Source organism: Cherax quadricarinatus, chromosome 55 (genome assembly GCF_038502225.1).
Source record: "Cherax quadricarinatus isolate ZL_2023a chromosome 55, ASM3850222v1, whole genome shotgun sequence".
NCBI lineage: Eukaryota > Metazoa > Arthropoda > Malacostraca > Decapoda > Parastacidae > Cherax > Cherax quadricarinatus.
The window spans coordinates 20,060,375-20,074,541 of NC_091346.1; the positions used below are offsets into that span (position 1 = coordinate 20,060,375).

At 40.8% G+C, this 14,167-nt stretch overlaps 1 protein-coding gene across 1 annotated transcript in view; it reads right to left on the minus strand.

The window, feature by feature from the left end:
* Positions 1–13,704, minus strand: part of LOC128705451 (G patch domain-containing protein 3) — a 35,191-nt gene extending 21,487 nt beyond the window's left edge. Inside the window, exons 1-4 of the mRNA XM_070096897.1 lie at positions 12,856–13,704; positions 7,844–8,048; positions 7,515–7,722; positions 2,132–2,233 (exon numbers count right to left, since the gene is read on the minus strand). Of these exons, the coding sequence (XP_069952998.1) occupies positions 2,132–2,233; positions 7,515–7,722; positions 7,844–8,048; positions 12,856–13,657 (1,317 nt within the window). The 5' untranslated portion in view covers positions 13,658–13,704. The remainder of the gene's footprint in view (positions 1–2,131; positions 2,234–7,514; positions 7,723–7,843; positions 8,049–12,855) is intronic.
* Between the last annotated feature and the right edge of the window lie 463 nt (positions 13,705–14,167).

Genomic DNA, 14,167 nt, shown 5'->3' on the forward strand with positions numbered 1-14,167 from the left:
ATACTCTGCTTGAAGATGTGAGTAAAGGTGATGAGGAAGTCTTGTGGCTCTCTCTGAGACAGAGAGCTAGATGGATAGACAGATAGACAGGGAGTTTGACAGACAAATAGACAGACATGTTTGTGTACCAGCGAAAACAAAGGAGGGTGATCCTCATCAAATATCACCTCTAATCTTTTCTTATCTGCTGCACCCTCTCCCACCCTGGAAGGCCTGGTCATGGACCGGGCTGCATGGGCGTTGATCCCCAGAATAACCTCCAGGTAACCCTCATATATGCATGTTATCTCATCTTATCATGTCACTGTTAGGGGTGGACTTTTGTTTTTTATGCTTCAATAGAACTTATTATTACCTATTATTATTATTACGTATTATTCTTCTCCTCCTCCTTCTCCATCTCCTCCCCCTCCTTCTCCTCTTCCTCCTTCTCCTCTTCCTCCTCCTCCTCCTTCTTCTCCTCCTCCTCCATCTCCTCCTCCCCCTCCTCCTTCTCCTCTTCCTCCTTCTCCTCTTCCTCCTTCTCCTCCTACTCCTTCTCCTCCTCCTACTCCTTCTCCTCCTCTTTCTCTTCCTCCTCCTCCTCCTTCTCTTCCTCCTCCTCCTCCATCTCCTCCTCCTCCTTCTTTTCCTCTTCCTCCTTCTCCTCCTCCTCCTCCTCATTGTTATTATATACTTCCACATATCCAAAACATTGCTGGGACATATAAATACTTTGTATATATTCCAAGACAATAGTAAATGGCCTAGGTAGTAGGTTGGTAGACAGCAACCGCCCAGGGAGGTACTACCGTCCTGCCAAGTGAGTGTAAAACGGAAACCTGTAATTGTTTTACATGATGGTAGGATTGCTGGTGTCCATTTTTCTGTCTCATAAACATGCAAGGTTTCAGGTATGTCTTGCTACTTCTACTTACACTTAGGTCACACTACACATACATGTACAAGCATATATGTATATATACACCCCTCTGGGTTTTCTTCCATTTTTCTTACTAGTTCTTGTTCTTGTTTATTTCCTCTTACCTCCATGGGGAAGTGGAACAGAATTCTTCCTCCATGAGCCATGCATGTTGTAAGAGGCGACTAAAGGGGCTAGTAACCTCTTCTCCTGTATATATTACTAAATGTAAAAGGAGAAACTTTCGTTTTTTATTTTGGGACATCCCGCCTCGGTGGGATATGGCCGATGTGTTGAAAGAAAGAAAGAAATAGTAAATGGCTAAGGCAGGTGTAAATGTCCACCTGTCACTGTGTTTGTGACAATTTGAGTACAATTTCAGTACCTAATACTAGTGTCAGAACAAAGATTGGTTATAAAATGACAAGAACTACTACAAATTGTAATTATCAGAACATAAAAATTACATAAAATAATAAGTACTGACCCTAATTTCTTTTTTTTTTTATATTCTAAAACATGTCAAAAAATGTGTTCCTTTTTTCTATAAAAAGAAAAAAAATATTTTTTTTTCAGAATATTCGGGGCACTGCTCCCAGTCATTCACTTCAGCCCAGGAACCCCAGCCATCCACCACTACAGTCCACAAACCCCAGCCTTCTACTTCATTTACCCTATCCACCTCATCTGATGCCCAGTAGGACACACCATGCCTCTTCACTGATGTCAAGTGACTTAAGCAAAAGCATCCAGAACTTAAGGTCAGTGTATTCACATTGCTTAACTTTCTTAGGTTATGCTTGGTTAAATCATCCTGTATTATACTATAATATCATGACTTAATGTACCCATAACATCTGCCTGCCTTTTAAAATCATTGTACAATATTTTATTATTTTAGGCAAATTGTGTATTTAGAAGAAAAGTTTTTTTTTTTTTTTTGAAGATGGGACAGAATATAACCTACTTTTTCTCCAAGTTATTCACTTCATATATTATGTTTTCATGTATAGCTCTGTTTTTTGGAACATATTTTGTGCAAAATGTGGTTGTGTGCTATGTTTTCCACAAAAAATGTAGTATGCACTACCATACTTAAACTAAAAGATACAAAGTATAGTATTACTATTACTGGTATTTAGCTTTCACTTCAGGATACATGATGATACCTGTCTCTATTTTCTTTCATCTATATCTAGTTTTAATTTCAGGATACATGATGGTACCCACCTCTATTTCCTTCTCAAAGAGTCGCTCCTTGATACGGTCCTGGCTTGTTACATCGTTATGGAAGGCTTCATAACGCTCCCATTCTTCTGTTTCTGCACCATCCTGAAAAAAACGTACAGTACATTTTAAATACATGTATATTATAGTGTAATATAAAATGAATGTCAATGAAGAATATGTGAGCCATCATTTATTGAACTTTAACACAATTTTTTTTAACCTTGATTGTAAACTTATTGATATTGCTATCTATCCGCAAATATGACACATGTTATTCAACTGAATGGCAAAAAACAGTTATGTCAAATACTATAACATAATAAAATGCCAACTTTAATGCAGTATACAAAGAGAAAATACTAGAAAAATCATTTGTTGAAAATGGTTAGTTATAACTGGCATATGGAGTACTGTATAAAAAACTCAAGGGCAATCTCAAAACTGTAAAATATACAGTGGAACAGTGAGAGAGATTAGGGTTTGGAGGTCCCTTGAATTAGAGGGGTCATGTGTCATCTGGGATGTACAGTACGTATTTGGATGCATTAGAGCGATGCAAAGGTGTTTTACAATAGTATATGACCACTACAATTTATGTTTCCTAGGTAGTAGGTTGGTAGACAGCAACTGCCCAGGGAGGTACTACCGTCCTGCTATGTGAGTATAAAACGAGAGCCTGTAATTGTTTTACATGATGGCAGGATTGCTGGTGTCTTTTTTCTGTCTCATAAGCATGTATGATTTCAGGTATGTCTTGCTCCTTCTACTTACATTTAGGTCACACTACACTTGCATGTGCAAGCATGCATGCATGCATGCATGCACGCACGCACGCACGCACACACGCACGCACACGCACGCACACACACACACACACACACACACACACACAAGAAACTCACAAGAAACGATCAAGAGGTATGTGAGGAGCTCAACACGAGATTTAAGGAAGTATTTACAGTAGAGACAGGAAGGACTCTGGGGGGACAGACCAGATGGGGACACCAGCAAGGAATACACCAACAAGTGTTGGACGACATACATACAGATGAGGAGGAGGTGAAGAAACTGCTAAGGGACATCGATACCTCAAAGGCAATGGGACCAGACAACATCTCCCCGTGGGTCCTTAGAGAGGGAGCAGATATGTTGTGCGTGCCACTTACCACAATCTTCAACACATCCCTGGAAACTGGGCAACTACCTGAGGTATGGAAGACGGCAAATGTAGTTCCCATTTTTAAAAAAGGAGACAGAAAAGAGGCACTAAACTATAGACCTGTGTCATTGACGTGTATAGTATGCAAAATTATGGAGAAGATTATCAGGAAGAGAGTGGTGGAGCACCTGGAACGGAACAGGAGTATAAATGCCAACCAGCACGGATTCACGGAAGGCAAATCCTGTGTCACAAACCTTCTGGAGTTTTATGATAAAATAACAGAAGTAAGACAAGAGAGAGAGGGGTGGGTTGATTGCATCTTCTTGGACTGCAAGAAGGCCTTTGACACAGTTCCTCACAAGAGATTAGTGCAGAAGCTAGAGCATCAGGCGAATATAACAGGAAGGGCACTGCAATGGATCAGAGAATACCTGACAGGGAGGCAACAACGAGTCATGGTACGTAATGATGTATCACAGTGGGCACCTGTGACGAGCGGGGTCCCACAGGGGTCGGTCCTAGGACCAGTGCTATTTTTGGTATATGTGAACGACATGACGGAAGGGTTAGACTCAGAAGTGTCCCTGTTTGCAGATGATGTGAAGTTAATGAGGAGAATTAAATCTGATGAGGACCAGGCAGGACTTCAAAGAGACCTGGACAGACTGGACACCTGGTCCAGCAAATGGCTTCTCGAATTTAATCCTGCCAAATGCAAAGTCATGAAGATGGGGGAGGGGCACAGAAGACCACAGACAGAGTATAGGCTAGGTGGCCAAAGACTGCAAACCTCACTCAAGGAGAAAGATCTTGGGGTGAGTATAACACCGAGCATGTCTCCGGAAGCACACATCAATCAGATAACTGCTGCAGCATATGGGCGCCTGGCAAACCTGAGAACAGCATTCCAATACCTTAGTAAGGAATCATTCAAGACACTGTACACCGTGTATGTCAGGCCCATACTGGAGTATGCAGCACCTGTTTGGAACCCGCACTTGATAAAGCACGTCAAGAAACTAGAGAAAGTACAAAGGTTTGCGACAAGGTTAGTTCCAGAGCTAAGGGGAATGTCCTATGAGGAAAGATTAAGGGAAATCGGCCTGACCACACTGGAGGACAGGAGGGTCAGGGGAGACATGATAACGACATATAAAATACTGCGTGGAATAGACAAGGTGGACAAAGACAGGATGTTCCAGGGAGGGGACACAGAAACAAGAGGCCACAATTGGAAGTTGAAGACACAAATGAGTCAGAGAGATAGTAGGAAGTATTTCTTCAGTCATAGAGTTGTAAGGCAGTGGAATAGCCTAGAAAATGACGTAGTGGAGGCAGGAACCATACACAGTTTTAAGACGAGGTTTGATAAAGCTCATGGAGCGGGGAGAGAGAGGGCCTAGTAGCAACCGGTGAAGAGGCGGGGCCAGGAGCTAGGACTCGACCCCTGCAACCACAAATAGGTGAGTACAAATAGGTGAGTACACACACACACACACACACACACTGGAGGACCAAGCAGGGATAACAGGGAAGGCACTACAATGGATCAGGGAATACTTGTCAGGAAGACAGCAGCGAGTCGCGGAACGTGGCAAGGTGTCAGAGTGGGCACATGTGACCAGCGGGGTTCCACAGGAGTCAGTCCTAGAACCAGTGCTATTTCTGGTATTTGTGAACGGCATGACCGAAGGAATAGACTCCGAAGTGTCCCTGTTTGCAGATGACGTGAAGTTGATGAGAATTCATTCGATCGAAGACCAGGCAGAACTACAAAGGGATCTGGACAGGCTGCAGACCTGGTCCAGCAATTGGCTCCTGGATTTCAACCCCACCAAGTGCAAAGTCATGAAGATTGGGGAAGGGCAAAGAAGACCGCAGCGGAGTACAGTCTTGGGGGCCAGAGACTACAAACCTCGCTCAAGGAAAAAGATCTTGGGGTTAGTATAACACCAGGCACATCTCCTGAAGCGCACATCAACCAAATGACTGCTGCAGCATATGGGCGCCTAGCAAACCTCAGAACAGCATTCCGACATCTTAATAAGGAATCATTCAGGACCCTGTACACAGTGTACATTAGGCCCATATTGGAGTATGCGGCACCAGTTTGGAACCCACACCTAGCCAAGCACGTAAATAAGCTAGAGAAAGTGCAAGGGTTTGCAACAAGACTAGTCCCAGAGCTAAGAGGTATGTCCTACGAGGAGAGGTTAAGGGAAATCAACCTGACGACACTGGAGGACAGGAGAGATAGGGGGGACATGATAACGACATACAAAATACTGAGAAGAATTGACAAGGTGGACAAAGACAGGATGTTCCAGAGATGGGACACAGCAACAAGGGGACACAGTTGGAAGTTGAAGACACAGATGAATCACAGGGATGTTAGGAAGTATTTCTTCAGCCACAGAGTAGTCAGGAAATGGAATAGTTTGGGAAGCGATGTAGTGGAGGCAGGATCCATACATAGCTTTAAGCAGATGTATGATAACGCTCACGGTTCAGGGAGAGTGACCTAGTAGTGAGCAGTGAAGAGGCGGGGCCAGGAGCTTGGACTAGACCCCTGCAACCTCAACTAGGTGAGTACACCCCCTGCACGCACGCACACACGCACGCACGCACACACACACACACACACACACACACACACACACACACACACACACACACACACACACACACACACACACACACACACACCCACACACACACACACCCACACCCACACACACCCACACACACCCACACACACCCACCCACCCACACCCACCCACCCACACCCACCCCTCCCTCTCTCTCTGGGTTTTCTTCTATTTTTTTACCAGTTCTTGTTCTTATTTATTTCCTCTTGTCTCCATGGGGAAGTGGAAAAGAATTGTTCCTTTGTAAGCCATGTGTGTCATAAGAGGCAACTAACATACTGGGAGCAAGGGGCTAGTAACCCCTTCTCCTGTATACATTACTAAAATTAAAAGGAGAAACTTTTGTTTTTCTTTTTGCCCACCCTGCTTCAGTGGGATATGGCTGGTTTGTTGAAAGAAGAAGAAATTATGTTTGCCCAAAAGTAGCTTAAATATTACTTATTTTTCAGTCGGTTAGTTAGTTTAATGTAATATTAAAGGACTCTTGGTTCTGCTTGATAGCATTACTGTTGCATATGATGACAGCTATTTCAGGACACTTTTTACTTACCATAGATATTTTATAACTTTTAAAGATCAGGCAGGCATTCATTTAGTAAATGATATGTCAATGCACTAAAGAGTGTTAACTACAATTTTCATACAAATGACAAAAATTACCACTCCTGTCAAATATGAGAAAAGCTATTGCAAGGAAGGTTGGCCAGATGCTATCACCTGGTTCCCTCAGCAAACCATGCAATTAGAACCCCTATCCTAAAATCCCAAGTTGTTTCTAATTTAATTTTTTTAAAATTCAATATTTCCCTTGAATTTGACACCACATTTAATTTGGCACCATGGATGACTGTCTAATATGCCTATATGGATGGGCTGCCCCCGACTGTAAGTGATGTGTCATATATAATAGAATTGCTATTCCTACGTGGTAATTTTTTGCCAAACTTCTACTCATGAGAGGTAGGGTATCAAGAAGCAAAGATTGGGAAAGGTTATAATACTATATTTACTTTCCTATAACTATATGACAAAGAATGGCAAAATGAAAAGCGGCTTTAGAAATCTTAATGGCAGGGAGTGCAAAGTCGGCATTCATTTTCTAATGTAAAAAATATCTAGGTTACTAACACTGAAAAACTGTTATGTAGGTCCCAATATTTCAAGGCATATTACATTACATTCTGTCCATAAACAGCTATAAAAAAAATCTAAACCTGAAAGTTAAATATGAAAACGAACACTGAAAAAAGTCTGAAAATGCAGAGCTCTGCAAAAGATGGGGAAGTATCAGAAGGCTGTTAATATGTGATATAGGAGCAAGTGTTATGGCAGCCAAGAATGATTCTGAAAAAAGATGCAAGAAAATACATCTAACATAAGAAAAATTAAGCAGAATGAATGTACTGTACAGAAATATACGCTGACTTCGGTATTAAATTGTAACTAACCTACATGCTAAAGTAAACAAGAATAATTAGACTACTAAAACACCAACTTTCATTCTATTTTAGAGACGAATAAAACTTTAATAGCAGGAAGACATCAAGAGTAAATTTTTAATACGGTACTGTACCTCTTTTTCAACTTCCAGTTCTAACTTTGGTCTTCTACAAATCCGTTTTTTCTTTAGCTTTTTCTTTACTCTTGTGAAATCTGCTGAAGAAGGTATAAGGTGACCAGCAGCAGTAAAAGCAATTCCTGATTCATCTGTTAACACTGGCTTAGTTTTAACCACGCTTGTTCCATAATTGAATGGTACTTGGCTAAACCGCTTCTGTCCTCTGCAAAGTTTTTCATGATTAGATTACATTTTTTATAGATTGGGTACCTAGCAAGGGAATATTTTTTGCACTCTCTGTATAATATACAGTAAATAAAAGAGAACATTAAGAATTTATTCACCTGCTTCTTGGAAATTCCAGACCAAGCTTTCTTATAATGATGCCAGGTAACTGACAAGCCTTAATTAAATTCTTGAAGTGCTGGGTTGGAGTGCCAACATTACCTTGTGGCATGAGAGTAGGAGGACAAAACTCTACTAAATCCAAAGGTGACTCCACAGAGAGACTTTGGGAGTCCAATTCCTTTCTTGTTTTATAATCTGAATCTGTTAAAAGAAAAAAAAAAACACATTTGATGAACCATGCCTTCAGATCACTACAAGAGGTAAATTGTTTAAAATTGTATGACTACTGATACTGACCCATTGTAGGCATAAGTAGATTCAGTCAAAATTTAACTTACTGAATGTTACTATTTTGATGCTGCACTAACCCAATCCAATTCACTTAACTCATAAGTCTACAATAAATGTTACACTGCAAAAAATTACTCATTTTATTTATGTGATCTCTGCTTTTAAGTTATTTCAGGTAAGGTAAGACTTTATGTTTAATCAGTCATGGGTAGAATTGTTTTTTTTTTTTGATTACTCTACCTTGAAATTAAAATTAATTTTATATTAAAGTAGTAGGTTGGTAGACAGCAACCACCCAGGGAAGTACTACCGTCCTGCCAGATGACTGTGAAACAAAAACCTGTAACTGTTTTGCATGATGGTAGGATTGCTGGTTTCTTTTTCTGTCTCATAAACACGCTAGATAACAGGGATATCTTGCTACTCCTACTTACACTTTGGTCACACTTCACAGACACGCACATGCATATATATATACATACATCTAGGTTTTTCTCCTTTTTCTAAATAGCTCTTGTTCTTTATTTCTTCTGTTGTCCATGGGGAAGTGGAAAAGAATCTTTCCTCCGTAAGCCATGCGTGTCGTATGAGGCGACTAAAATGCCGGGAGCAATGGGCTAGTAACCCCTTCTCCTGTAGACATTTACTAAAAAAAAAAAGAGAAGAAGAAAAACTTTATAAAACTGGGATGCTTAAATGTGCGTGGATGTAGTGCAGATGACAAGAAACAGATGATTGCTGATGTTATGAATGAAAAGAAGTTGGATGTCCTGGCCCTAAGCAAAACAAAGCTGAAGGGGGTAGGAGAGATTCAGTGGGGGGAAATAAATGGGATTAAATCTGGAGTATCTGAGAGAGTTAGAGCAAAGGAAGGGGTAGCAGTAATGTTAAATGATCAGTTATGGAAGGAGAAAAGAGAATATGAATGTGTAAATTCAAGAATTACGTGGATTAAAGTAAAGGTTGGATGCGAGAAGTGGGTCATAATAACCGTGTATGCACCTGGAGAAGAGAGGAATGCAGAGGAGAGAGAGAGATTTTGGGAGATGTTAAGTGAATGTATAGGAGCCTTTGAACCAAGTGAGAGAGTAATTGTGGTAGGGGACCTGAATGCTAAAGTAGGAGAAACTTTTAGAGAGGGTGTGGTAGGTAAGTTTGGGGTGCCAGGTGTAAAGGATAATGGGAGCCCTTTGATTGAACTTTGTATAGAAAGGGGTTTAGTTATAGGTAATACATATTTTAAGAAAAAGAGGATAAATAAGTATACAAGATATGATGTAGGGCGAAATGACAGTAGTTTGTTGGATTATGTATTGGTAGATAAAAGACTGTTGAGTAGACTTCAGGATGTACATGTTTATAGAGGGGCCACAGATATATCAGATCACTTTCTAGTTGTAGCTACACTGAGAGTAAAAGGTAGATGGGATACAAGGAGAATAGAAGCATCAGGGAAGAGAGAGGTGAAGGTTTATAAACTAAAAGAGGAGGCAGTTAGGGTAAGATATAAACAGCTATTGGAGGATAGATGGGCTAATGAGAGCATAGGCAATGGGGTCGAAGAGGTATGGGGTAGGTTTAAAAATGTAGTGTTAGAGTGTTCAGCAGAAGTTTGTGGTTACAGGAAAGTGGGTGCAGGAGGGAAGAGGAGCGATTGGTGGAATGATGATGTAAAGAGAGTAGTAAGGGAGAAAAAGTTAACATATGAGAAGTTTTTACAAAGTAGAAGTGATGCAAGGAGGGAAGAGTATATGGAGAAAAAGAAGAGAGGTTAAGAGAGTGGTGAAACAATGTAAAAAGAGAGCAAATGAGAGAGTGGGTGAGATGTTATCAACAAATTTTGTTGAAAATAAAAAAAGTTTTGGAGTGAGATTAACAAGTTAAGAAAGCCTAGAGAACAAATGGATTTGTCAGTTAAAAATAGGAGAGGAGAGTTATTAAATGGAGAGTTAGAGGTATTGGGAAGATGGAGGGAATATTTTGAGGAATTGTTAAATGTTGATGAAGATAGGGAAGCTGTGATTTCGTGTATAGGGCAAAGAGGAATAACATCTTGTAGGAGTGAGGAAGAGCCAGTTGTGAGGGTGGGGGAAGTTCGTGAGGCAGTAGGTAAAATGAAAGGGGGTAAGGCAGCCGGGATTGATGGGATAAAGATAGAAATGTTAAAAGCAGGTGGGGATATAGTTTTGGAGTGGTTGGTGCAATTATTTAATAAATGTATGGAAGAGGGTAAGGTACCTAGGGATTGGCAGAGAGCATGCATAGTTCCTTTGTATAAAGGCAAAGGGGATAAAAGAGAGTGCAGAAATTATAGGGGGATAAGTCTGTTGAGTATACCTGGTAAAGTGTATGGTAGAGTTATAATTGAAAGAATTAAGAGTAAGACGGAGAATAGGATAGCAGATGAACAAGGAGGCTTTAGGAAAGGTAGGGGGTGTGTGGACCAGGTGTTTACAGTGAAACATATAAGTGAACAGTATTTAGATAAGGCTAAAGAGGTCTTTGTGGCATTTATAGATTTGGAAAAGGCGTATGACAGGGTGGATAGGGGGGCAATGTGGCAGATGTTGCAAGTGTATGGTGTAGGAGGTAGGTTACTGAAAGCAGTGAAGAGTTTTTACGAGGATAGTGAGGCTCAAGTTAGAGTATGTAGGAAAGAGGGAAATTTTTTCCCAGTAAAAGTAGGCCTTAGACAAGGATGTGTGATGTCATCGTGGTTGTTTAATATATTTATAGATGGGGTTGTAAGAGAAGTAAATGCGAGGGTCTTGGCAAGAGGCGTGGAGTTAAAAGATAAAGAATCACACACAAAGTGGGAGTTGTCACAGCTGCTCTTTGCTGATGACACTGTGCTCTTGGGAGATTCTGAAGAGAAGTTGCAGAGATTGGTGGATGAATTTGGTAGGGTGTGCAAAAGAAGAAAACTAAAGGTGAATACAGGAAAGAGTAAGGTTATGAGGATAACAAAAAGATTAGGTGATGAAAGATTGGATATCAGATTGGAGGGAGAGAGTATGGAGGAGGTGAACGTATTCAGATATTTGGGAGTGGACGTGTCAGCGGATGGGTCTATGAAAGATGAGGTGAATCATAGAATTGATGAGGGAAAAAGAGTGAGTGGTGCACTTAGGAGTCTGTGGAGACAAAGAACTTTGTCCTTGGAGGCAAAGAGGGGAATGTATGAGAGTATAGTTTTACCAACGCTCTTATATGGGTGTGAAGCGTGGGTGATGAATGTTGCAGCGAGGAGAAGGCTGGAGGCAGTGGAGATGTCATGTCTGAGGGCAATGTGTGGTGTGAATATAATGCAGAGAATTCGTAGTTTGGAAGTTAGGAGGAGGTGCGGGATTACCAAAACTGTTGTCCAGAGGGCTGAGGAAGGGTTGTTGAGGTGGTTCGGACATGTAGAGAGAATGGAGCGAAACAGAATGACTTCAAGAGTGTATCAGTCTGTAGTGGAAGGAAGGCGGGGTAGGGGTCGGCCTAGGAAAGGTTGGAGGGAGGGGGTAAAGGAGGTTTTGTGTGCGAGGGGCTTGGACTTCCAGCAGGCATGCGTGAGCGTGTTTGATAGGAGTGAATGGAGACAAATGGTTTTTAATACTTGACGTGCTGTTGGAGTGTGAGCAAAGTAACATTTATGAAGGGATTCAGGGAAACCGGCAGGCCGGACTTGAGTCCTGGAGATGGGAAGTACAGTGCCTGCACTCTGAAGGAGGGGTGTTAATGTTGCAGTTTAAAAACTGTAGTGTAAAGCACCCTTCTGGCAAGACAGTGATGGAGTGAATGATGGTGAAAGTTTTTCTTTTTCGGGCCACCCTGCCTTGGTGGGAATCGGCCAGTGTGATAATAAAATAAAAAATTAAAGTTTTCTACTTAATTTCATGATTATAAAAACCTAATTTTAAAAATACGACTAGACACTATATATACATATATGTATATAATAATCATTAGAATTTAAAAATTATAGTTTTAGTTAACAAATATACTATATCATACCTGGATTATGTGAAGGAAAACAGTCAAATTTTTTTATGCAAGTTTGTTTAAGCAAATGTTTTTATTGTGCACTAACACTAATCTAGCAACCTAACCTAACTTTGCTAAATTTTACATAATATAAAATAAATTACTGTACTTTACCTATTAAAGAATTTGTATTACAAAACTTGTTTGTTTTCCCTGGGGTATGTATTCTACAGGTGGTCCCATACCCATTACTAAGGATAGCTCAAGTTTCTCAAATTAATAATCTTTACCAGCTTTAGATAATAAGATATTTCAAGGACCCCAATGGAAAAAAGTTTTATTTTTCTGGGTTATCCTAGATAATTTACGTTACTAGGTATGATGATTGTATTTATGTGTACATGTACCTAAATAAACTTACTAAGGCACCCACTACGAAGGATACAGAGCTAAATTACTGATAAGACACTAGAACTTTTACACAAATAACCTGCATATAGAAGAGAGGAGCTTATGATGACGTTTCAGTCCGACTTGGACCATTTACAAATACCAGTCACGGTATTGTGCCTTTTTCTGTTTAAGTACTGGTACAAATAAGTACAATTATCATACATGGTGTAAATTACCTAGGTTAACCGCCCCCCAAAAAAAGTCAAAGTGACGTATTTCCATTGGGGTCCTTGATTTCCATGGTCACTGTACCTACATAATCAGCATTGTATTAGTATATCAACCTTCAACATACCATCATAAGTTTTGCTTTTCCTAAAGTTTATTTTTAAGATATAACACCTCGGTACGAGAACTTCACCAGCAAGATCGACCCAGTGTTTCTTGTCGTATTTCAACGTGAATTTTTCGACAAAATCCTCTTTTATGTTTAAGATGCAGCAAGTCCTCTTAGCCTCTGCCTCTTTCATCATATCAATGACATGTAATGACACTGATGAATGTAAGTTATCACTGCCACTTTGTTTCTTCATTGATTTATCAATATCACTTTTCATTGAACAAGTGGAAGAAGTTCCTTCTCTGTGTAAAAGTTGCATCGAGTGCTTCAAGTCTGTTTTTGCCTTCTCCTTTTTTTCATTAATTAATGATGAAAGCCCAGACAAGCCTGAATTTAGCCAATGCACTTTGCTAGCAGAGCTATTCTTTTCTTCGTTATTATATTCTATGTGAACTGGTTTATCGTCTTGGTTATACTCTACAGAAGTTGATTTTCTTAGTCTTTTATTTAAAGTATTGTCAGTGTCCTGGATCAGTTCTTGCTGGACTTTAAGACTGGTGGCATCAGGTGAATGAGGACATAAAGTTTTATTACTGTCTTCTTTACTACTGACTTTTTCTGCGTTAGTTTGTGAGCGAGAAATATGTTGCTGTGGTGAACTTGTTGCGTTATTATCCAGGAGTCCTGCCAGGTGGGTCTGGGGACGGTGGCGGAAGTGAAAGCACTGAAATGCACCTTTTTCAACATATTCAGAGAAGAAATTTCTGAGGTCTGGTGTCCTAAATGATTCTGGGATATTTGTGACCACAAGATGCATCTTTTTGTTGTTGTTGTTGGGGTTTATAGAGCTACTGACAATGTACGCCGTATCGAGCCCTTCCATCCAGTGCCCGGAAGGTAGGGCTCGATACGCTATTAGTCAACTTCCTTCCAAAGTGGAAGGAAGTTGGCTAATGGCTGTTAGCTTTATATGTCCCCAATGCTCCCTGAAGCCAGCAAGAAGGCCAGCTAAAGGCCAGGATCTCCTGATGGTCTGAAGGGTCAAACTCTTTCCCTGGTGGTCCAGTGGCCTGGTGGCTAAAGCTCCCGCTTCACACAAGGAGGGCCCGGGTTCGATTCCCGGCGGGTGGAAACATTCGACACGTTTCCTTACACCTGTTGTCCTGTTCACCTAGCAGCAAATAGGTACCTGGGTGTTAGTCGACTGGTGTGGGTCGCATCCTGGGGGACAAGATTAAGGACCCCAATGGAAATAAGTTAGACAGTCCTCGATGACGCACTGACTTTCTTGGGTTATCCTGGGTGGCTAACCTTCCGGGGTTAAAAA